Source organism: Drosophila novamexicana, unplaced genomic scaffold (assembly GCF_003285875.2).
Source record: "Drosophila novamexicana strain 15010-1031.04,08,12 unplaced genomic scaffold, DnovRS2.1 tig00000689-arrow-pilon, whole genome shotgun sequence".
Classification (NCBI taxonomy): Eukaryota; Metazoa; Arthropoda; class Insecta; order Diptera; family Drosophilidae; genus Drosophila; species Drosophila novamexicana.
In genome coordinates this window covers 3,273,609-3,297,175 of record NW_020824818.1, presented here as the reverse complement: position 1 = coordinate 3,297,175, position 23,567 = coordinate 3,273,609, and the positions used below count along the sequence as shown (strand labels likewise).

General features: G+C 37.1%; 4 protein-coding genes across 8 annotated transcripts; all 4 read left to right on the top strand.

Moving 5' to 3' along the window:
- Positions 1–71: 71 nt before the first annotated feature.
- Positions 72–2,111, top strand: LOC115763030 (non-structural maintenance of chromosome element 4). 4 transcript variants are annotated; one of them, XM_030705439.1, is made up of 5 exons: positions 72–214; positions 272–489; positions 584–751; positions 822–1,175; positions 2,092–2,111. In XM_030705439.1, the coding sequence occupies exons 1-4, from the start codon at positions 109–111 to the stop codon at positions 1,173–1,175; spliced, it is 846 nt and encodes a 281-aa protein (XP_030561299.1). In that variant the 5' UTR covers positions 72–108; the 3' UTR covers positions 2,092–2,111. The 4 variants fall into 4 exon arrangements, with proteins under 4 accessions (XP_030561299.1, XP_030561297.1, XP_030561298.1 ...); XM_030705437.1 differs by lacking the exon at positions 2,092–2,111 and adding an exon at positions 1,226–2,004 and having other exon boundaries at positions 822–1,154; XM_030705438.1 differs by lacking the exon at positions 2,092–2,111 and adding an exon at positions 1,226–1,302.
- Positions 2,025–5,300, top strand: LOC115763029 (A disintegrin and metalloproteinase with thrombospondin motifs 18-like). The gene is made up of 5 exons (XM_030705436.1): positions 2,025–2,394; positions 2,462–2,831; positions 4,146–4,344; positions 4,402–4,544; positions 4,607–5,300. Exons 1-5 carry the CDS (start codon positions 2,111–2,113, stop codon positions 5,162–5,164), a joined length of 1,554 nt encoding a protein of 517 aa, XP_030561296.1. The 5' UTR covers positions 2,025–2,110; the 3' UTR covers positions 5,165–5,300.
- A 325-nt stretch (positions 5,301–5,625) lies between these two features.
- LOC115763028 (thrombospondin type-1 domain-containing protein 4) lies at positions 5,626–23,542 on the top strand. Of its 2 annotated transcripts, XM_030705434.1 has the most exons (11): positions 5,626–5,694; positions 12,597–12,669; positions 12,737–12,806; positions 12,926–13,422; positions 16,863–17,044; positions 17,144–17,307; positions 20,577–20,778; positions 21,408–21,589; positions 21,653–22,660; positions 22,722–22,872; positions 22,935–23,542. In XM_030705434.1, the coding sequence occupies exons 2-11, from the start codon at positions 12,644–12,646 to the stop codon at positions 23,078–23,080; spliced, it is 2,628 nt and encodes an 875-aa protein (XP_030561294.1). In that variant the 5' UTR covers positions 5,626–5,694; positions 12,597–12,643; the 3' UTR covers positions 23,081–23,542. The 2 variants fall into 2 exon arrangements, with proteins under 2 accessions (XP_030561294.1, XP_030561295.1); XM_030705435.1 differs by lacking the exons at positions 5,626–5,694; positions 12,597–12,669; positions 12,737–12,806; ... (1 more) ...; positions 16,863–17,044; positions 17,144–17,307 and adding an exon at positions 20,269–20,365 and having other exon boundaries at positions 22,935–23,541.
- LOC115763032 lies at positions 15,732–16,649 on the top strand. The gene is made up of 2 exons (XM_030705441.1): positions 15,732–15,815; positions 15,877–16,649. The coding sequence occupies exons 1-2, from the start codon at positions 15,765–15,767 to the stop codon at positions 16,555–16,557; spliced, it is 732 nt and encodes a 243-aa protein (XP_030561301.1). The 5' UTR covers positions 15,732–15,764; the 3' UTR covers positions 16,558–16,649.
- Positions 23,543–23,567: the final 25 nt, after the last annotated feature.

The following is a 23,567-nucleotide window of genomic DNA, read 5'->3' as shown; positions in this document are numbered from 1 at the left end:
TTCGATTGAAATATCGAACATTTATCATCATTTGATAACTCATCGATAAGCTATTGCTATATTAGCAGCATTTGGTTCTGCAGATAAATTATTTTTTTTTAAAACGTAATGGATTCTATGGAAAATATGGAAACGACTCAACGGGATGACGAAGCTGAGGAGAACGAGCGTATAATTCAATTACAAGATTTAATTGAAAAAAACATTAAGATTGGTAAGTGTACGTTAATTTGGCAATGCTCTTATTAATGGCGCACTTTTTTTTTTGCAGAGCAACAGATTGAATCCCGCTCATTTGGCGAGTCCATGTCCGCCATTTATGATATTTTAAGCAAGGCTAACGATATTGTCAAAGGCTATGAGGATCGCAAAACAAACTCTACAGAACTGGTACTGGACACTGAACTGCTAAGACGTAATCACGAAGTGGTTGGAAAGGCCATACAATATAATTCGAATTTCACAGACCGAATGTTTTGCACGGCAATTGTAAGTACATATTGGAGCCTTGCATTATTTCCAAATGCAGTGTGCCGGGCTCCATAGTGGACACGAAACAGTGTCCCGCTTACGCCTAATAAAGAACAACATTGTTTTTAAAGATAATGCCGAAGATTGGAATGCACTGTGCAGCCTCGCTTGCCGGCATGGAGTACCATACTTTACAAACGCCTCGATGCTACCTTTTATCAATGTAGAACCAAAAAAGCACACTGCAAAACAACGTGCACCGCGCAAAACCAACACAGATGTAAGTTTCTGCCAAACAATGCGATCTTTGCATACATATGTATATTAGTACAGATTTATTCGCTTTATAGGCAGTCGAAAAACGTCCCAAGCAAAGCGACAAGCTAGAACGGAAGGGCGAAGGTTCCACGGCGGTCAATCATATTATGAAACAGATTAAAAATATATACAGAGCGGGCAACAATGAACCTATTCCATATTTTAAACTAATCTGCAATCCTCATAACTTTATGGACAGTGTGCAGAATGCATTGATCATATCGTTTCTGGTCAAAGAAAATCTAATTTCACTGGAAAATGGAGCAGATGGCTTGCCTCAAGTAAAAATCAATAGCAACTCTAAAGAAAGCGCTACGAATGAGTCATGTCAGGCTATTTGTTGTTTAGATGTTGAGCTCTGCGAGGTACCAGCACTGATTAATTAAGTAAGGTTTGAATAAACTATTTATATGTATTTTCATTTATTGATTTTCAGAAATATGCTAAACACTACAATATCACGGAACCACTCTTAAAGCGCTCAGAAACCGATGAAAATTGAGCATCTAAAATCATCACAAGTATTTTTAGTATAAGTAAGAGCACGCACAAAATAGTTGAGCTCTAATGTTAAGATAGTACCACGCTCCGAGGAGAACGCGTGTTCTTTAGGAGAATAACATTCATTACTTATTGAACACGTCTCGCAAGAGCAAAACGGAGCGAAGAGAAATACAGCACAGTCCATTTTCGTAGCTGAGATGCACTGTTTATGTAGATTTTAATTTTTAGGACAAAATATTTTCAAATAATTCGGTATGTTCTTAGTTGTGCTGTGGGCTTTTTTAATGGCACACGCAGTTTACGAGGAACGCCAGATTCAAATGCTTATATATATATATACAATTTAAATAATAGAGAACAAAATGCAGTTGATAAGGTCAGTAAATGTATTTATTTATTGTCTTGCAAATGAGTTCGCCAGATAACCAGAGTTCAAATTATATTACATGTGGATTAGCTTATTTAAATTAACACACATACATATATGATTCAAATGGGCATAAATACAGTTCGGTGGAAAATTTATGTTCATATTTGAACTTATGGTTTTAGTAATCTTAGGTCAGTTAAAAAAATTTTGTCACAGCATCAATATTTTAATCTCTGTCAGCAATTAACCTCCACTTGAGCGAATTTCGTGATTAATAAGGCAATTAATATAACCCTACCTAGACGGGAATGAAAGATTGCTTGATCCGGAGTAATATTAAAAATTATATATTCTTAACAAATTATTTCAATAAATTTTTTGTTCACTATTTTAAATTATGGTACCTAATGGAGTTGCTTTTGTTTTAGCGTGGCTTTAAGTTTGGTCATGCTATTATGTTTGGAAAACCTGAAGTGCAATGCATCCGCAGAGAATACCCAACTGGATCTTGGTAACATAACAAATTTATTGGTCAAATCTGACCTGATTGAGGACATTGACGATGATTATATTGACTATGTGGATGAGAACGAAGTTAGCAAGCAAACACGCCAACGCAATCAGAGCACACTCGAAAGAGTGGGCACATTTTACGCATGGGATCGCTGGGAGAAGTGGAGCAAATGTTCAAGCACTTGTGTGCAAATCAAGCAACGCAAATGCATAGAGCGGTAAGTGCTTTAGAGAAAAATACATTTATTGGGCATATATCACAATAATTTCCTATATATCACACAGTATCAAAAACTCGACATTGGAGAGCACCGTGGAAAGGCGATTCTATCCTGGCAGTGGAAAAACTGGTTGCTTTGGAGTATTGAAGCGGTATCGTCAGTGTAAGGAGGAGCGCTGCAAGCCTGGCAAGCAACGACTGCGCGACGAACAATGCGAAAGATTTAACAGTGTGGCATATCGTGAGACGTTCTATAATTGGGTCGGATATGAAAAAGAACATGACGAGTGCATGTTATTCTGCCGCGCGTTTAACTCTGATTTAGTCATTAGTATGAATCAATCTGTCACCGATGGTACACCCTGCAATCGTCCGGCCGTCTACTATACCCACTTCTACAGACGCCAGGCCGTGTGTGTGGAGGGAATTTGTCGGGTAAGTTAGTCTTAAAGGATGTTAGTAGCATTAAGAGTATTTAGTTCCTCAGAATCTTTTTCTTTTTCAATTACGACCTGTAAATCTATAAAAAGTTGCTCTTAAATCAGTGATAGATAGTAGGGTATTTAATCTTCGATGAAACGCTTTCTTGTTATTTTCGTTTATATAACATCTGCAAATAATAATTTTGCCTCTTCCGGTCTGCGTTTGGATTTTAATTGCGTACATTTATACCAGTTGCAAATTGAATTCTTTTCGCTGTCGAATAGACATCTCAATAAAATTTCATTTCAACTCGTTATGCGGAAAGTTTATGTGCTTGAGAGTGATGTCATCTGGTGAATATTAAACTGAGGAAAATGTTATTCACATGGCTCCCTAGAAAACGAAACTAGAAACTTCAACTCTAATCAGAGAGGAATTAATAGACTTTGCTATATACCAAGAAGACCTAATACCTTGTGGAGCATTTAAATATTTGTGCAGTTACCTATTTGGCTTTTAATGATGGCATTCAGCAAGGGCAACCACAATTCAATGTTGAATGCATTTCAATTCTGTTTATGGCCAGGTTAAATTGTCTAAAGCCAATTTTCTCCAAAAGCATGCAAATTGCCCAAGTGCTTAGCGCATACTGGCATACATATGTGTGTGCATATGTCGCTATGAAGGTACTCCCCATTGTAATAGAGTCCGTAAAACCGCCTTCTGCATGGCCACACACAGTCCAATGTGGTTCTTGAATGGCTGCCAAATGCAATAAATCTTAATTAATATCGTTTGCCAATGATTTCCATATTCAGTTGGCTTTCGGGTCTTTCCAATTTATAATTTAATTAGTTTTTGTATACGCATTGAGCAGCAGTGTGGCTTGTGGCTTGGTAAAAGAAAATGTATAGATAATGGTGCGATGCGCTTATGGTGGGATGGGCCTTCTGTTGACATGACCCCATTATCGCCTGATAATTACAAATACTTACATACACATGTAATTAGCCCAGATACAAAGCGTTTGCATTGTTTTAATGGTTCACGCTTACGACTCTCCATGATGCTCCCTGCCCACTCTCGAAATGTAACTGAAAACTGTGTCAAAACATTCAAGTGGCCCTTAGGTGCATTAGATTAGAGTAATTCCGGCAATGAGTGTGAAATATTGAGCCACTCACTGCTGCCGGAGATACGCTACTCACAAGATCAAAGCACTCGCCGATATTTGCAACATTTCTCAGCAATATATCCAAATTTTTAAGCTCCCCTCCCCCCAAACATAAGAGAGTATTCATGTTTTTATTTCTATCTTTCTTTCAGGCTGTGCATAGCAGCGGCTTGATACGTCCTGTCACAACTCGTGATAGTCAAGTGAAGTGTGGTTCGGTATTGTGCAAACATGTTAGTGAAGTATTTAACAAGACAAATCGTACAAAGGCCTACAACTACATCACCACACTGCCAGTTGGGGCTATGAATCTATCGATTGGGCTAAATGTGCATGGCAATGATTCATTGGGTAAGTTCGAATATATCAACTAAAAGTGCTTTGATAAATTTCAACTGTGATTTGCAGCTTTGAAAAGCCCCGATGAAGTCCTTCTTATAAATAGAGATCGTTCGAAGATATTCGATTTCAATGATAATGCTTACGAATATAACCATCCAAATGGTTTGCTTACATCAAGGGGACCGTTTCCCAAGGCTGTGATCTTGATGGTAAGGCTTCATTTATAAGACTTTGGAAACTCTTAACTAAATATCAAATTTTATTTACGCAGCATTTCTTAGCCGACAACCAGAGCGCAATAGTTGATATCCAATATAACTATACTATACCCATTTCCTCTCCGCCCGTAAACGAAGAGGAGGAACTGCAAGCTATCTGGGATGAGTCGGGTAAGCTCATTAATGATGCAGACAATAGCTATGCACAGCGAATTAAGGAGCGCAAACGCCGGCGATTTAGTTGGAAATTATTGGGTTTCGGTGAATGTAATCGGTCTTGTGGTCCCGGCACCCAAACGCCCATTTTCCGCTGTGTATGTGTGCGTGAATCCTTGATAAGATATTACTCGCCCCGACGGTGTGCCTTCATAGAGAAACCAACGTTTAATGATGACATCTACAATTGCAATCGTGGCCTGTGTCCGGCCTTTTGGCGGCCGAGCAACTTCAGCAATTGCCAATGTCCGGACGGGAGTTCCATTGGCCAGCGTAGACGACACTTTGAATGCATGCAGGAGCAAATCAAGGGAAATGTCATGCTAGTAGCAGACGCGCTATGTCCTGCGAGAAACGATACAGCTGAGGCCTGTCGTTGTCAGACTAAAAATTAAAAGAGCCAAGGGCTGCAAACAATGCGATGCGATACGAATTCACTTTCAATCTCTGTAATAAAACTGGAATTATTTCACAAGCACAGGCCACATTTTGTGGGCAGACTATGCGAGAATTGCCTTTAATATATTACACAGAAGTCAAAGAAGCGGGTCAATAAAGACGATTATCCATTTAAAATCTATGACTTCGTGCCGCAATTAATGACCCACAATGCAGAAGCTCGACTCGTAGCTGTGTGGTGGAAAGGCTTCATTTTTAATTTTCAATTGGCCGCAATAAAGAATATATCAAATCAATTAAGGAAAACAATAAATTAATGCTGAAATCTAATGAAAATATTCAATTTGTGTAGCAGCTTACTTAGACGAATTCAGCTAAATATCAAGTTACTTTGAAGATTTTCATTGTTTTGAACAAAAGTAAGCAGTTAAGAAAAATTTATGGATCGCCAGAAATTAATGATTTTGTGAATAATGGAATGCAGCTCACAATTCAATTGCTCGAACAATTTTAATTGAACCTAATGGTAATTTCTATGCGCAGCTTTTAATTTAATTACCCACAACGACAAAATATAAAAAAAATAGTAATATTCATTTCGTGAACGACTCGCTTGCATAAATTATTTAAAATTTATGCTTGTTCCTAATTTAAATTTTGAATTGTTCATTCAACACTCATCAAAAGGCCTAAACTATTCATATATGGTGCTAGGAATCAGCACAAGTAAAATTCTTGAACTATTTCGGAATTTATTTACCCATTTCAATTTCCAATGTGGGTATGTATGTGATATATATTCCTTAATATTTTTTAAATGTTCTTATAAATAATATTTATATATATAGTGAGGGGTATTACGTTTTGTAACGAAAAAGAATACATCCCGAGTTCTTTATGAAGACATCTTCGTCTGTCTCTTTTCTTAAATGAAAATTAGTCTGTCAGATTTAGGGCTATGTTTATATAATTAAGATAAGATCTGATAGAATTAATTTATCACAAAACTGGAAGAATCTGTTCCCATTTCGAGTTCATGGTTTATCAAACTATCACTATATCATATAGGTACTATAGGTTGGCATAGGATCACCATATCATGTAGATCCTATGGGAACAATGGGGCGGAATTGAAATGTTTGGTAGGGTGTTTAAGCTTCGGCAGCCGAAGATAGCTGTTTATTTCTTGTTTTCTATACATTTAAGCAATCTATAAGCGAACCATAAAATATTGTATCCTGAACTTTAACCCCAACATTCTTGCGAAATACAGATGCGCCCGAATTTCGCTCAATTAATGCATATGACATAACTTTAAGCTTAAATGCTGTACAAGTTGACGATTTGTTTTCAGGAAACGTGCATATTGTATTCATTCTGTCTAAGACAAGGTCTTTTTGGCTTAACTAGATGCTCTAACTGTTGCCTTAGGCTAATTTACCGTTGTGACAGACCCTACAACACGATTAGCATAACAAATATTTGATCTTGCGTGTAATTCCACTGTAAACATTGTTGAATGTGAATGTGAATATGAATGTGAATGCACCTGTTTGTGGCTTAGCTAGGCACAATTCTGTTTAGCCAACATTTCCGCTTGTGATAAAACAATGTGTATTTGATTAACATGCGTGCATGAATGTATGTAACATATGTACATATATGTATATGTATGTCGTATTGGGAGTATGTTTAAGTGGTAGCTAGAGCCAAGTTGCTCTGATTTAAAGTGCGTAACAACAGCCTCTAGATGCCTTTTATTCAAACAAACACTCGCAATAACACTCGCACTCGCACTCACACTCACACGCACACTCGCACATTCATTCATACTCACTCGCGCCCTCGCACTGTGAGTGTGTGAGGCACGCATCATCCAGACTTTTTTGGGCGCGCGCCGCCGCCGCCGCCGCCAACCACAAACCGCCCGCCCACCACCCACCTACCCCCCCTTCTGGCCATAGTTCTGTGTCGCAGGCAGTAGCTGGCGTCTGCGTCCGCGTCTGCGTCGGCGGCGACTGAGGCTGAGGCTGAGGCTGTCTTCATCGCGCTTCAATTCCCAAAACGATTTTCCAGCGATTTTAGTTTGGATTTGCGTACCACGCGACGATGACGGCGGCTTTAATTGAAACGAAAATATATCGGGAAAACATACGAATTTGTTAGTTTTGGTTCAATTTTTTGGAGGCGGTTTTCACAAAAACACACACACCGAACCTTATCTCGCCCGAATCGTAACCCCGTGAAAACCTTGCAATAATATATATACTATATTATGCATAATACTTGTGCGTTCCATTCAAATGTTTATTGGCAAATGAGAAAAGCATTAGTGAGTTATGCGATTTATAAAAGTGACACTGCAACCGAATATTAGTTTCATTTAAACGAAAACCCCTAACTACTTTTAAGGGTAAGCAAAGGGCTTAAATGGTTATAGAATTAAACAGGGATAAACCTTAATTCAGCTACAAGCCCTAGGAGCCGGGATTTATCCTAAGCTAGTTAAGAGTACGAACGAAAATCAAATAGATTTTATAGTTAATATTTTTGAGAGTTTAATAAGTGTATATGGCTTTCGATACATATGAGAGCTCACTTTTTATACTCCTAAAGGGACTGTCTTTTTTAGGAAATTCTCAAAACAAATGTCAGACTCGGCTCGATCGGAGCTCTATATCATAGGAATCATCTGTTAGGGAGAAAGTTGTTGTACTTATAATATACCTTATTGTTCCAAATAACTTGGCTCAGATATCTTGGCAGCTACAGCCCTAATCATTAATGTCTTTCCTGCTAACAACCACATTTTCTTCAATCAACCTCTCATAATGTCCAGTTTACAGCGTGTGAAACAATGCCGCGCGTGCCCTTTGAGGCCATCAAAAAAGTGCATGATAGGTTTGTGGGTTGGGGCAAGGGCCAAATTGAATTGAAAGTGAAAAAAAAAATAAAAAATTGATTCAAATACATTCGTTGGCTATAAGCATTTCAACGCAACGTCACAATTACAAAATGCACTTATGGCCCAATGACATCCCGGGCTTCCCGCTCAAGTGCATCAATCAATCTTACAAGTTTATTGTCTTCGTGGAGACAATAGCATCCAGATATAATAAAAATCCCAAATGAAGCCATTAAGTACTGTAGGTAGCCCTTCTTGTTGTTGGGATTTTTTTTACGAATATTGAGTGTCTTTTTGTATAAGAAAAAATCTGGCTGAGATTAAAAGCGCACAAGGAAAAAAAATCAGATATATTCGAGAATTGCATTCGAATGCTTACAGAGTATTTACATCAATAAATTATAAAGTTTCATAATAATTGTAAATTTACATTCATATTTTTTTGTGAGCAATCATTTTGTTGATCAACATTCGCCGGCTGTTTTTGTTTATTTCATATTTGAATGTTTGCGCCGATTTTGTAAAAGTATTCAATTTCTGGCCGCATAGTGTCTTTTGTCAGTACGCACATGATTAAATTTACATATCTAAAAAAATGCACAGACATATTCATAAATAAGCCAAAACACTTCTCCTACGACCAAAATTTCAATTTTGTACATTTATGGTAGCATGCGAATATTGTGGACACTTGACTCGATTTCCGTATGAAATACACTTCATATCCGATCCATATACATTTGTCGCTTCCATTGAAGTATGTGGAAATGCATGCACATGGCATAAATATGCAATTTGTTTGCCACTTTTCACTGGCTTTCCATTTCGTAAGAGCCTGTTCACAGCTTCAAGTGCCACTGCACAATTTGTAAACACAAAGCTATGAATATATATGTTGAAGCAATATTTTCAAACAAATATCTGTCCGGAATGGGTATGACTCGAAACAGGCAGGGAATGGAAATGACTCGATTGACACATATTCGAGAAGTGCGCGGGCTCATTAATGTTACTTAATGCGGATGCACTCTCTGCATCTTATTTAGCAGCCAACTGGCTTGTTTATATACCCTTCCAATTCATAAGTTTGTTGCAAATGTATTTTATTTACTGATTCAACTTTTTTTCAATACATATTTCAAAAGCTATAAAAGCTATATTACTTGTAGTGTAAATTATACTTAAAACATATTATTTATTTAATCTTTATGAACTTTTCTTTTCTGCAATTAGTGAGTTTTTTTTTTCAATATAACTGACACATGCTTGATACATTTTAATTAGCGCTCAAAATCGGTGACCTAATTCTTTAAAGATTGTCGCAAACTGAGTATTTTAAATATCCATCCATACTCTGAATGAATACTTTGAATACTCTAACATTGAAACTAAAATGTCCATCCATACTCTGACTGAATACTTTGAATACTCTAATATTAAAACAAAAATATCCATCAATACTCTAACTGAATACGTTGAATACTCTAACATTGAAACTAAAATATCCATCAATACTCTGAATGAATACTCTGAATACTCTAACATTGAAACTAAAATATCCATCAATACTCTGACTGAATACTTTGAATACTATAACATTTGAATATCCGTCGGTACTCCAACTGAATACTTTGAATACTCTAATATTGAAACTAAAATATCCATCTATACTCTAACTGAATACTCTGCATACTCTAACATTGAAACGAATATGGGGTCGTTTGTCATTTATTTGCCACCAAATTGGGCCATTTTCGAGTGATCCATAGACCGCAAAGGTTATTGGTTATGCTCTACATAGACATATATCAATTAATCTGTGCATGCGAAATGTTCTTATTCTTTTCAAAATGCAATACCCTTTTTGGCCAAAGTGGGTTAGTGTTAGGCAGCGCCCAAATATTGAAACATTCACTCTGAAAACTATTCACCATGAAGGTCAATAGTATGCGACAATTTCAATTCATTTGAATCCATTCAAACTGTTCAGAATATATTCAGAAATGTCTGTCAGATAGCAGCTGGTTTAAGTTCTGTGGGAGCTTGCCAAGAGAACACACCCTTCTCTCGCTACACACACACACACACTGTGCTTTTATTGTATTGCTCAAAAATGTCCAAATTATAAAAAACGATGCCAGCAACTACTTTGGCTCACATTTGCTATCGCATTTGTTCTTTTTTGTAGCATGGTCACGGGCGATTTGCTGGATTGTCACAAAGCGTACTATTTATATATATATACTATATATATAGTAATTTATATAGTATATATATTTGTAGTGCAGATAAATGAACACAAATCTTACATCATGTTCTTAATTAGACATTTATCAAAATGGTTTATGAAAAGGACATTTCTTTAATTTAAATTGAATTGAATTATATTCAATATACTTAAATATTCATTTATTTTAAAAATGTCACACAAAAATAATCAACTTTTATTAATTTTTTAAAGATTTGATATATTAGTATAGTTATATAAAACCGGATAAAATTCGGATGATTATATTAAATACCCTTTTTATTTATATTTGCGATATTTGCGAAGTGCTGCCAGCAATAAAAATATAATTTCCAGCAGATTGTTCCTATATATGATATAGTAGTCCGTTATTTATGCCCCTATACTATTATGTTTCACGTATAGCTGGATTTCGGAAAACAAAGAAAATATTAAATACATGCTCTTACGGATAGTTCCTCTAGAAGAGGATATGTGTGATGTAATAGACAAATTTTGGTCAGATGTATGATGATTTAAACTGCTTGAGATATAGTAAAAGGGAATATCAAAATTCAAATTTTGACGAATTGTATGCCCAATTGGATCAAGATTGCTTCCAAAGAGAGTCGAATTTTATATGATATATATTTGAATATTAAAATATTTTAATACTCAGTATAATATGTACTTTGCGGGATTAACACCTCTTATTGCGTGTGTTACATGTTTCGTGACAATTTTATAGAAGCCTCCGCAAGGGCATAAAATGTTTTGCCATTTAGTTCTAATGAGTTTTCTAAAGTTCTTCTAATATATGTATGTAAATACATAACATATGTATGTACGTATGCTCGAGCGCATACATATGCCCGTCTATTCGAACTAACGACTTCCGATGGGCTGGCGATAATATTCTCTTTTCATCCCGAAAATTTGTGACGCTATCGCAAAAAGCCAATCTACGCAGTTAATTTGGTCGCACCCGCCATGGGGAGCAGTACGTACACAGACAATTTGCCGATGTAATGTTTCGTATTCATTTTCGATCCGAGTCGAGTCGAGTCGAGCCGAAACGAGCCGGTCTGAGCTAAGTTGAGTTGAGTTGAGCTGAGCTCATTATAAATGAGGGATGGGCGTGTCAAACTCTGTCGAAGCCAGCGCAAATTACGAGCAGATTAATGATCACATGTTTCAATGCGTTCTTTCTTCATTTTTATTTTTTTTATTTTGTTTTTTAAAGCTCAGCTATGCGTAAAAGCATCCAGAAATCCATAGAAATGTGTTGAAATCCATTCAAACATTTGCATAGAATGTACATTTGGGTAACAGCATGCATACACTCAGAGAAAGCATCGAGTTATTTGTACTATAAATTCATTTATTAAGCCCGAATTAAACGAAACACATTAAATAATAATAAATAGAATATAATAAATAATAGTAAATAAATAATAATAAATAAAATATAATAGATATTAATAAATGAAATAACATACAAGCAAAGATCAGTTTTAAGCTAACATTTTTTTTTTGTATTTGATTCACAAGTTTTCTTTTTCTTATATTAATAAATTATTTAAAAAATAACTAAATCACATATAATTCTCTTAATTTTAGTATTTTCCTAAAGGAAGTCTTATATGAAAGAATAAAACCAGTCTTTTTTCTGGCGCTTTTCTCTCAGTGTATTTACTTATATATATTTATGTATTTCTTTTCGCATTCCAACGTGTATTTACTCTTTGACAGCAATGTGTCTATCGCAAAACTAAATAAATCATTAATTATACTTATTTATGAACTTGATTTATTTGTTTAGTTCTTTTAAAGTTTTTTAAACAGTTTTTACTTTGAACTGAATTTTAAAGAATTTTAAAGTTGCCAATAATTTTTGCCTTACCCTAACTCGTTATTACTTTATTGCTCTGCCCATTTTGAAATTAATTGATTTAATTGATTTTATTTTATCGCAAGCATTTCACAAGGGAAGCCATCGCCTGGGAATCGAACATTAAATGTATACTAAGAAGTATATATACTAGTTAGTACAAGTTACAGTTAATTCCCTGGGCTATCTTTTAGATTATTGCCAACAAGCAGACGCCAAACGGGCTTTGACATTTATAAGGTCAGGAGCTCTATTCAATAAAGCGTTCATGCTCAATTATCGAGCCAGTAGAGAGGGCGCTGGTTCAAATCCCAGCACGACTGAGGCATTGTTTTAGGCTTCTCTGATTATAGTAATAATTATTTTACGATATTTAAACGCAACTTTTCTGTCTCTTTCGTTTAGATTAGTCGCATACCTATGTAGTCCGAGAGCTCTCCAATTGCAATACAATGGCAAATTATATTTATATATTTACGTAAGTGCGAACTGAATATTATTAATATTATTATTTTTTATATTATATTATTATTCAATACTTTTAGCATTTGCCTGATTGTTGCAGCTTTAACCCAATTAATTGTCGCGGATACATCAACTTTAGAAAGAATTAAGGTGAGTTCCCCAATTGAAGAGCTCAAATGCCTTGCCAAAAGTTTGCCTGACGCTTATATACTCTATATACACTCTATGCTTTTAATAATTATATATATTTCAAATCACATTTCTTGCAGAAACATCAAGAGTGGCTGAATCGACATAAACTCAAAACGGAAAAAGCGAAATACACCAAGTGGAAATCGTCTTTCGAGCTGGCGAATCTCTGGCGCATAAATAAGGAGCCAACAACCAAACAAAATTCAAGTATTAATGACGTTTACACGGAAAGCGAAACCAGCTCCAACAATGCCAATATAATTGGCCCCATATCAACCCAAGCGACCCGCTTGCGAAGCCTGGAACTCAATGATACCAACTCATCTGAAATGTCGGAAACTTGGACGACTGAAGAACCACAATTGATGACGAAATCTCTAATTGCTGAAGAGTCCACAGGCTTGGCAACCGAACCCCTGACTACGACGAGTACGACGACGACGACGACGACTACAAGAAAGCCCAAGCTCAAGGGGCGACCCTTTCCCAGATGGGCCAACTGGAGTCCCTGGAGTGAATGCTCGCGCAGCTGTGGAGGCGGCATAATGCATCAGACCCGCAAGTGCATTGATCGGTGAGTGAGCCATAGACCTATTAAATACACTCAGCGAAATACACTTTTATTAATTCTTGTATACAGTTCTAAAAATCTTAAGCTCATTTAATATATTAATTCTTTTAAGTACGAACCAGTGCGGGTTTTAAAATGAATCGAACGTTTTTGAAAAATACGACCAAGATGCGACTAAATTTTAAAATCAATCGATTATGTTTGAGATATGACTAAAGACAGGCTTAGATTAAGTAAAAAAAAATTAAGACAAGAATATTGAAGTAAAATTTTTAGCATTTCCAAATACTATACATACTTGTGTATTGTAATTGAATCGTGTATTTAGAAATTATGGAATTGAGGTTTTTTTTTAAATTTTGAAAAAATTCTAGTTCACAAATCCGATCCCATAAAGTATATACCTATATTCCAGATCGGCATCAGCAGCCGAGTTAATATAGTCTGTTCTGTTTCTATAGGAACTCGCCTCTCGGTTTTAAGGCTATTCTCTTGGAAATTTGCATGGATCCATCTTTCTGTTGCACGCAGTATATGGTATATGTAGGAACCGGCCGGATCGGACCACTATATCATATACGATCGTCTGGAAAGTAGGTTCTTCTATGAGCAACTTTTTTATTTCTCAAGATATCGTGACCAAACTCGGTCAGTACATTATTTAATATGTTATATCATGTATCTGTCTTAAAAACAATCGGTCGAAAAAGATTTGCTTGTATTGCAAGATGTTGTGAATTCCAAGATATTTTTATCAATCTCAGAATTTGCGAGCTATTCTCACTATTCTCACTTGTCTGCTGAACCGTCAGGCAAATGTCTATAAGGGTATTGAATCTTCGGCTTGCCGAAAATATATCTACTTTATTTTTTTATATATATACCAATAAGCTTTGTTTGTTTTATAAAGATAGTCCAGAGTATATTAGCTTCGGTGCAGCGTGAAGTTTCGTTCTTTAAATTAGCAATTCAAATTGAACGAGGTCTTTATTAATGCTCAAACAAAGAGAACTCTAATAGGTCTGAACATCAGGTAAATTGGATACTTGAGAAGCATTTTGGAGGCTGGTCACGTGGCTGCGATTGTGCTATCGAGATCTGCGTGCTGCGGCCCGAACGTTCTGTTCATTAAATCCGGACAATGTAACCAATTAAAATATTGCATTTAGCTATATATTTGACTATTTGCGTATTAAAGGAAAGTTCCCCGAGTTGCGTCTGGGCTGTAAAGTAGTTTTGTGGTCAAAATTGTTGATTCTTAGTCATTTAAAGCAAACCTTAAACTGGTTATTGCCTTGACTTTTGGGTTTTTACTCTTTATTTTCGTATGCGTCCAGCGTCATTTTGGCAGAAAAGTAATTCATGCTAATTATTTTGTCAACATTTAAGAGATATATGAGATTTGAAAACAGAGTTGGGTCTATCCGGTCGTTAGATATACTACTCGATATTTTATTTTATTTAAACTTTTATTTATTTATATTTAAGAGTTCTGCAACTTCTCCTTCCTTCCTCCCTTCTCTCTCTCTCTTTGTCGGTTCGGCTTTGGCAAACATTTTATACAGGGTATTTTGCGGTGGAGCAAGACCTTTATCTGCAAATGTCTTATTTGTATTTTTCCATCTCATGTACATAAATAAACAATTTTGCCTTTTATTTAGCCATGTCTTAACTAGATAATTATTGACTTAACTAATCCACTTTGTGTGCAAACATTAATTCCGTTCGACTTGGCTCGTAAAATCTAGAAAAATATCGTATCACGGAAACCTGTATGCCATATACCATATACTACTTCAACTTGAAGAAATTGTATATATTTGCCGTTAGTTTAGATAGAAAATAAGCGCTAATATAATGATTCCCTTAATGAGGGAATAACTGAATATTTAAACACAAACCCAAATACATATTGTTGAATATGATTTTTGGCAGCCATATATAGTCCAGAGTATGAACGGGTATCTAATGCTTATAAGGCACAGATGTATATTTGTTAATTGACATGAGATACGTGGAGTATTTTATAGGGTATCTTTTGGTCAAGTCCACAATCTTGAGTTCACAGTTCTGTTAGTTGTCTCACTCTACATTTTGGACTTGTTTCGAGTTAAAAAAAAATCTCAACAAGGCGAGAAAAGCAACAAACACACAAGGCTCGATCCGAACAATGCCAGACTTTGTACGCTTGTTTTGATGACCGACTAAAATAAGTATATAAAAAAAAAGCCCCCCAATGCGAGAGAACAGATTTTTGCTATAAATACGAGAGCCGAGTTTTAAACAACCTGAGTTTCCGTCAATCAACGCGTCGAAGCTGTTGTGCATTGTAATTAAATATCAGAATGTCCAGATTATTTGCCATTTGCCTGCTGTCGCTGGCGCTTGTCGTGCAGGTAGGTTTGCTCAGGATATAGCCAAAGCTGTAAACTGAAATAAACCCAAATTTGCTTAAAGTGCGTGCTGTCCGAGGAACCCGCAGAGGCATTGAACAATCACATTCGCGGACAACTTCAGCAATACGAGAAGTATCTGACCAACGATGATGGCTCCCACAAGGAGGATCTGCAGAAGCTGATCAAGATCTACGAGTCCGCCCTGAAGACCGAGGACTTTACTGAGAAGCAGGCCCTGGTCAACGGTGTGCCCCAGCAGTTCTCTAAGGAATTCGGCACCTTTGTCCAGTCAAAGCTGCAGGAGGATCAATTAAATGAGGATATTCTCGCCGCGATCAGCTTCTACAAGTCCCTGGAGAAGGGCGAATTCAAGACTGACATTGAGAAGACTTTGGCCGAACTTGAAGGCCTGCAGAAACTGACCGAATTCGAGGCGAAGAAGAACGGCTTCCTCAACCTGGAGAAGGCATTCAGTCCCGAATTTGTGCACTTCCTCAAGAAGGACTCTCTGCCCAAGATCAACAGTGATCTGCAGAGCGGCGTTGAGTTCTTCGAGAAGCTGTTAGCCGATCCCGAAGTTAAGTTCGCCACAGAAATTAAGGCACTGAAGGCACAGGCCGTCGCCGCCATCGCCGACGAGATCTCAATCGATGACAAGCAGAAGGCTCTCTTCGAGATCAGAAATCCTGCCAACGCCGAACTGACCGAGTTCCTGAAGAAGAAATTCACCGAACTGAACTAAAGATTAGAGATATGTTTTCATCTCTTCAATCATTGAGAGTATCTAAATTATCTTGATCAATTGTCTACGCACATAAATTAAATAAAACTAAAAAGAAATAAAGAAAACAATTGTTTTTTTGTGAAGTACTTTCATATATAATGATATGTAAAAATATTTCTACATATTATATACTTAGCTCCACAGATAATTATCAGATGAGAACTTGTAAAACATAAAGCAATATGACGAGCCTTAGCTAAGCCTCATTTATATATGCTAATTTTTTATTTGTTGTAATCTTACATTAATCTTTTGATTTACAGAAATTCTACAACAGGTAGAGTATATACGAGCGATACTTGTGTTGGCCTCTCGAAGCGCTACCAGATATGCAATGACCTCTCGTGTCCGGCGGATTCATTGGATATTCGTGCATATCAATGTGCTGCCTACAATCAAGTCGATTTCCAGGGTCGCCAATATAGCTGGGAGCCCTACATTAAAGGTAGAGAATTGTATAAATATGAAAGAATCTATTGAAAAGACTTTGAGCCTGGCTTTAATTGTGAACAACCTGCGATTGTTATATTTATTCATTTGGCAGACGATGCCGAGTGCGAGCTGAACTGCAAGCCATTGGGCATGAAATACTTTGCCACTCTGAATGATACCGTTATTGATGGAACACCTTGCCAACGTCCGGCGGAATATTATCGCTCCAAGTCCACTCGAGTGGGCCGCGCAATGTGTGTCGACGGCATTTGCAAGGTGAATGTTTATACTAACAATAAAAAAACAAAAAAAAAAACGCACAATTATGTTATAGCTGATTGCAGATAAAACACGCTATCAGCCCGAACAGTAGCCGCATTTAGTGGCTCCATTAATTAACAGGTAGCCACTATTTAACGCCCGTGCCATTAGGTTTTCAGTTGTCAGTATTCAGTTTTTATTTATTTTTTATTAACGTCGTGTAAATGCAAATCAGTACACGTCTGTGATTAGTTGTTCATCGTAAAGAGGCTCAATTACAATAAATACCTGCTCTTATTTATTACAATATTCGATTAGTTCAGCCTATTCATCTGCTTGGATGCTAAAAAGCAACAACAACAAAATCCGAGTGCTGTCTATGCTCATGCCTATCCACAACAAGAGTGCCGATTGTGTGTGTGCAGCACACTCCGCGTTATGAAAAACTCTTTAGAAATAAATGAATCGCTTTGCCGAATATTTTAGTAGGCGACGCGAATCGAAGCACGCAACACATGCGTATCCGTATCTCATAGAATCGCGCACGTCGCCGCAGAATCCATCACAAAATCAAAACCAGTTCAAAACTAATTTTTCGCAATTTTTTTTTAACTCATCAGAATCAGTTTTAAACACAAGCTCCATAGATTTGGCAAAGTTAAAGCTTCTCATGTCCGTTTAATAAGTGTTACTAAAGTGATTTTTAAATAGGCCATAGAAATTAAATAAAATTCTGACAGAATCAATCACAAAATCAAAACCAGTTAAAAACAAATTTTTTAAAAATATTTTTTTAACTCAGAATAAGTTTTAAATACAAGCGCAAAAGATTTGGCAAAGTTAAAGCTTCTCATGTCCGTTTAATTAGTGTAACTAAAGTGATTTTTAAATATGCCATAAAAATTAAATAAAAGTCAAATATTTAAGTTAAACGTTTTTTTTGAAAATCTCAAAAATATTACATTCAATATTTTTACAAATTCACATATATGTAAAAAAATGGAAAATGAAAACCTTTGTTTTTTGGCATTTTAGCCAAAACACTTGAGAATTTCAATTGAATACATTTTACCTATAGAAATGTACAATTCGCATTTACGTAATGTACTAATATACTTAAATTGTTTTTAAAGTCTTTAATTAGATCCATTTGCCGCTTTCTAGAAAATTCAGCCTATTTTTTATTATATCTATTTTACATTTCTTAATTCAAATCAAAATCTACGTCAGTCTTAGCTTTGCTCTATTTGGATTCAGATCAAAATTTGTATCCTCTGATTTCTTTTCTGCGGCATAAAAATATGTGCATATGAATTTCTGATCTAATACGCAGTGTCATGTTTTTATTGTTCTTAGCCAGAGCTATTTTAATAAACTTGTGTATGTGCTATTGTATCCGAGACTGGCTATTAAAATCTCACTTTGATAGGCGCAGCACATTAAAATTCGCTAATATATATACTTATTTTATATACCATATTAATATTGTTATATATATATATTTATGTGTGCATAAAATGTAAGCCGACGTCTAGAAATTGTGAATCGTGCTTAAAACTAATGAATGCTGCAGTTGATGTGCTATACGATACCACGTAATAAACATTTCTCGCTTAAAAGTATTTCTACGAAAGCTGTCAAAAGACACCTTTTCAATTTTTAACTCCAAAAAATGTTCTAAGTTGAATAATTTTTTCAAAATTTGGCAATTCATTTGTTGATTGCTCAATTAATTTAGTGCTAGCACAATCCTCGACAAAAAATATATAAAAACAGAATAATTTAAAAAACTGTTTCCTTGTCAAAGGACGACTTTTAATGCACAAAAATGGGTATTAAAATCATGTTCGCACACGCTTTAAAGTATGCTATATAAGGATAGTTACAGGGTGTGTTGCATATCATAAATAATCATAAAATATAGTTATATGCTTTTTACACTTTTTATTAAAAATAGTGGCTGCTGCCTTAAAGCTACATCCAACTAGTTGAACCTGGTTTTATTTTTAGATTTGCCTGCATATACCCCTTGCATATGTGGTACAGGGTATCGAAAAGCACTTTAATCTTGCGCGGGTCGCGTCGTAAACAACCAAGTGAGACTGGCCAACTGAAATGTGGCCATCGTAAACTTGCAAAAGTGCGTCAAATGCTGCCAGTTGGCCATTAAAACAGAATTATCTCGCGCTGCGGCCTGGCGATGATAGTCGCCCGCGCGGCACTCAGCGATCGGCCATTTACGAGTTTATCACAACTTCAACATAAATGTCGGCACATATGCAGATACCCGCATATATGTTATACATATATATATAGAGACTCAAGATTCGATATTGGCAATTTGCACTTAGCCCGGAAGCGAATATCAATTTGGTTTGCACCTTCGCCCACAACTGAATTCGCATATTTATGTACTTAATTTTGTATCTTTTTTTTGCCAATTTTTTTTATTTTATTTTTATTGCATTTAAATTGTTATGTTTCTGAATACCCTAACGGAGTGTATATTCATTTTGTCACGAAGTCAGACACTGATTCCAATTGGGATATATTTTATATATCCTTTTTTCCCAATTCCATTTTATTTTTTATTGCATTTTAATAGTTATGTTTTATTACGTATACCCTAGCGGAGTGTATATTCATTTTTTCACGAAATGTGTTACGCAGTCAGACATTGATTCCAATTGACATAGTTTTTCGTTGCAGCCCTGCACTATTTCCAATTGGGATGGTGTTATGAGGCAGTCAGACATATATTCCAATTGGCATATTTTTAATTCATGCTCAGAGATTCATATGTTTTATCTCCGCAAGGGTATTTAGAATACGGCACTTTAAAGATAACTTATTTAATTTTTTTCGTGCGCTGTGATAAATTGAACGTAATTTGCATTGAATTTATTTAACGCACATATAAATATGTTTGTTTATGTAGTCCACTGACATCCAGTATAAATCAAACAATTAACTCAACGCATAAACAAAGAACATTTACCAGAGATCACCTTGCGTATATATTAATATATAGTGCGATATGCCTAGGCTCTGGCACTTGGCGTTAACCTGGCTGGTGAGTCAACTTAGACATCTGTCGAGAGTGTTCGATTCTATATTCTACTCTATTCTATTCTATTCCCCCTCTAAGCCCCCGTTGCCCTTTGGTGATGTTTTTTGTAAACAAAGCAATGTTTTCTGGCATGCTTTGATTTGTTTCAATTAAAATCAATTATACCATCTACAGCTCTCCATATATATATAGTATATGCCTTGTATAATTGCAGGCCGTTCTTGGCAATGGCTCCATAAAGGGCATGTATGCAAATAGCGGCTCCGTCAGCTGTGGAGGACTACTGTGCCGTCCGGTAACTGGTATCTTTACTCGCGATCCGTTGCCAGAGGATGCATATGTACATGTGGCCACAATACCCGCCGGAGCATCGAATATATCCATAACCGAACTCAAGAACAGTGAAAATTTACTCGGTAAGCTTAAGCTTAATTAAATTGAATTAAGAATAAATTTTAACATATTTATATTTATATAATACCCATCTGAATGAAATTTTATTCGGTTCTATTATTCTGGAGTATATCTCGTATATCTCGAGTAAATAAAGTCCGGTATTCGAATAATATACCTTTTTGAGCTCAAGCTGTGCACGACTGTCTATTAGCTTTACCAAATTTTCATTTTAAGAAGAAGATGGGAAAGTAAATAAATTATATAGACCTCAAGTCCAAAAGGATATAAATTTCCACGATACGAATCAGTTAAAATATGTTTTTGAAGGGTTTCCCCAAAGGTCTCTTATGGATGAAGTATAGACTATTTTTTTATTTTTATTTTTTTTAGGATTAAAATTCTTTTATTTACAACTCAAATGCTGTTAGCTTAGCAACTTTTATGAGAGTGAGGAAATATAGACTAATAAAATAAAAATTTCATCATGATAAGCTAATTTAAATGGTAGGGTATTCATAGTTCGTAGTGGCTGCAACTAGAATTCCTTCCTTTGATAAAGCTATAATTTGGTAGATAACTGATGGCCTGCTCTAAAAATCGAGCCAACAATATTTCAATTGCAAATCAATTATTGTTTATTTGCTCGCAGTCTTGCGAACAAGCGAACAGAAGAGCATTTTCAATGGCGAGAACGAGGTGTCGGAGAGCGGATCGTATGAGGCGGCGGGCACGACCTTCGACTATCACCGCATCGATGGAGTACAGCAGGGCGAGGGCGTTACCGAGTGGATCACCAGCACGGGCCCCATTAAGGATCCAGTGGAACTCTTGGTATGTCGACTAGCAACAAACATAATCCAGCATAACGGCTCACACGCACTTTCTGCCCACCAGGTGTACAGCAACATTCTGAATCCTGGCATTAAGTACGAGTACTTGCTGCCCATTGTGTCCGACTCGGAGGAAAATGAGCTCTCCCTGGAGAGCAGCGACGGCTTCCTAAAGTCTGGCGCTGTCAGCGAAGATGGCAGCTCTGTGAGCAGCACGCGCTCAGCACGCAGGCGTAAATTCAACTGGAAGGTGGTCGGGTTCAGTGCCTGCACAAAGTCTTGCGGCGGCGGCACCCAGTCGCCGATTGTGCGCTGTGCTCGTGAGAATCCGGTGCGCTATTATTCGCAGCGCCGTTGCGGTCACGCGGATAAACCGGTGCTCAACGAGAACCTGCTGCACTGCAACACACAGCCGTGCCCCGCCTATTGGCGACAGGATGAGTGGGGCGAATGCCGCTGCCAGCATGGCGAAAACTTCCGGCGGCGTGAGCTGAGCTGTGTCCAGGAACTGGCATCGGGCATTGTAATACATGTGGATAAGGCCGCCTGCATGGAGGAGCAGCCGCCCAGCGAGAAGCAGTGCGAATGCCCCAAAGCTCGACGTCGCAACTCAGCCCGTTACCGCATGCATCTGCATCCGGATGCGGCCAATGGCACGCATCTGGGACGCCATCGGGCTCCAAAAACTGTTAGCGATGCGGTCTGGCTCATGTCCGAGTGGAATCAGTATTGTTCATCCTCGTGTGGTCCGGGCGTGCAGTACCGCACAATCTTTTGCGACCGGCCCAAGACAAAGGCGGAGCGTTGCGAGCCGCGCGATATTCCAGAAAACCGACGACCCTGTGCGCAAAACGCCTGCGAGCTGGGCGACTGGTTTGCCGGTCCCTGGTCACCATGCAGTGGCGACTGCTTCAACCTGACCCGTAGCCGTGCTGTGCTGTGTATTCGAAATCAGCTGATCACCGATGACGAGGAGTGTAAGCTGGAGTTGAGGCCACAGGCCTTGGAGAACTGCTCGCACGAGGAGATCGAGTACTGTGCGCCGCGCTGGCATTATTCCGAGTGGTCCGAGGTAAGCTGGCGAGTGCAATAAGAATAAATTCCCAGTTACTGAAGTTCATTTCGTGTTGCAGTGCACCAAATCCTGCGAAGGCGGCACCCAGCGGCGCACTGTCAAGTGCCTGGAGTACGATGACAAACAGAATGCTCTGCGGGAGTCCACCAAATGCAGATACGCACTTAGGGAACCAATCTATCGCAACTGTAATACGCAAAAATGCGAAGGTAAGGGTTTTTAGAACATATTTTAAATTCCATCTCTTATTATTTATTTGATATCCTTGCAGATCTTAATAACGAACTGCTCCAAAACGACGAAGCTCCGGCATGCCTGGATAATTTTCCCAACTGCAAATGGGCCGTGCAGGCCAAGCTATGCAGCTACGAATATTATCGGATCCATTGCTGTATGTCCTGCACGAAGCTCCATTGAATCGAATCCAACTGAAAAGGCCGTGCAAAAGTAGCTTTAAATGTTGCGAAAGAAGGAAAGGAGAAAAAACCGAAAACCGTGATCTTAAAGCAATTTCTTACATTTATTCGTGAATGTTCATTAAATATGTTAGGCATATATCTAGCCGCAAATTCTCGGAATGGATTCCAGTTTGACATGCGAGTGCATTTACATTTATTAATACATACCACATAAGTACATAAATACGTAAAGGAAACCAACAAACAGTTTACTAAAAATATCTCACAAACGATACAAGTTGAATCAAGTGCCACACTTAAAGATATTATACTATTTTCTTTTAACTCTACGATGTGTGTTTGGGATTAATTCATTTTATGGCTTGAGAATTCTTTACTTTCAAGTACTCTTCAGATTAGTTTTAATTTAACCAATTTTGCGCTAATTTTAATCTATGAATTTCAGAGGTATTTCTTAAAGATTAAACCAAATTTAGTTATAGTAG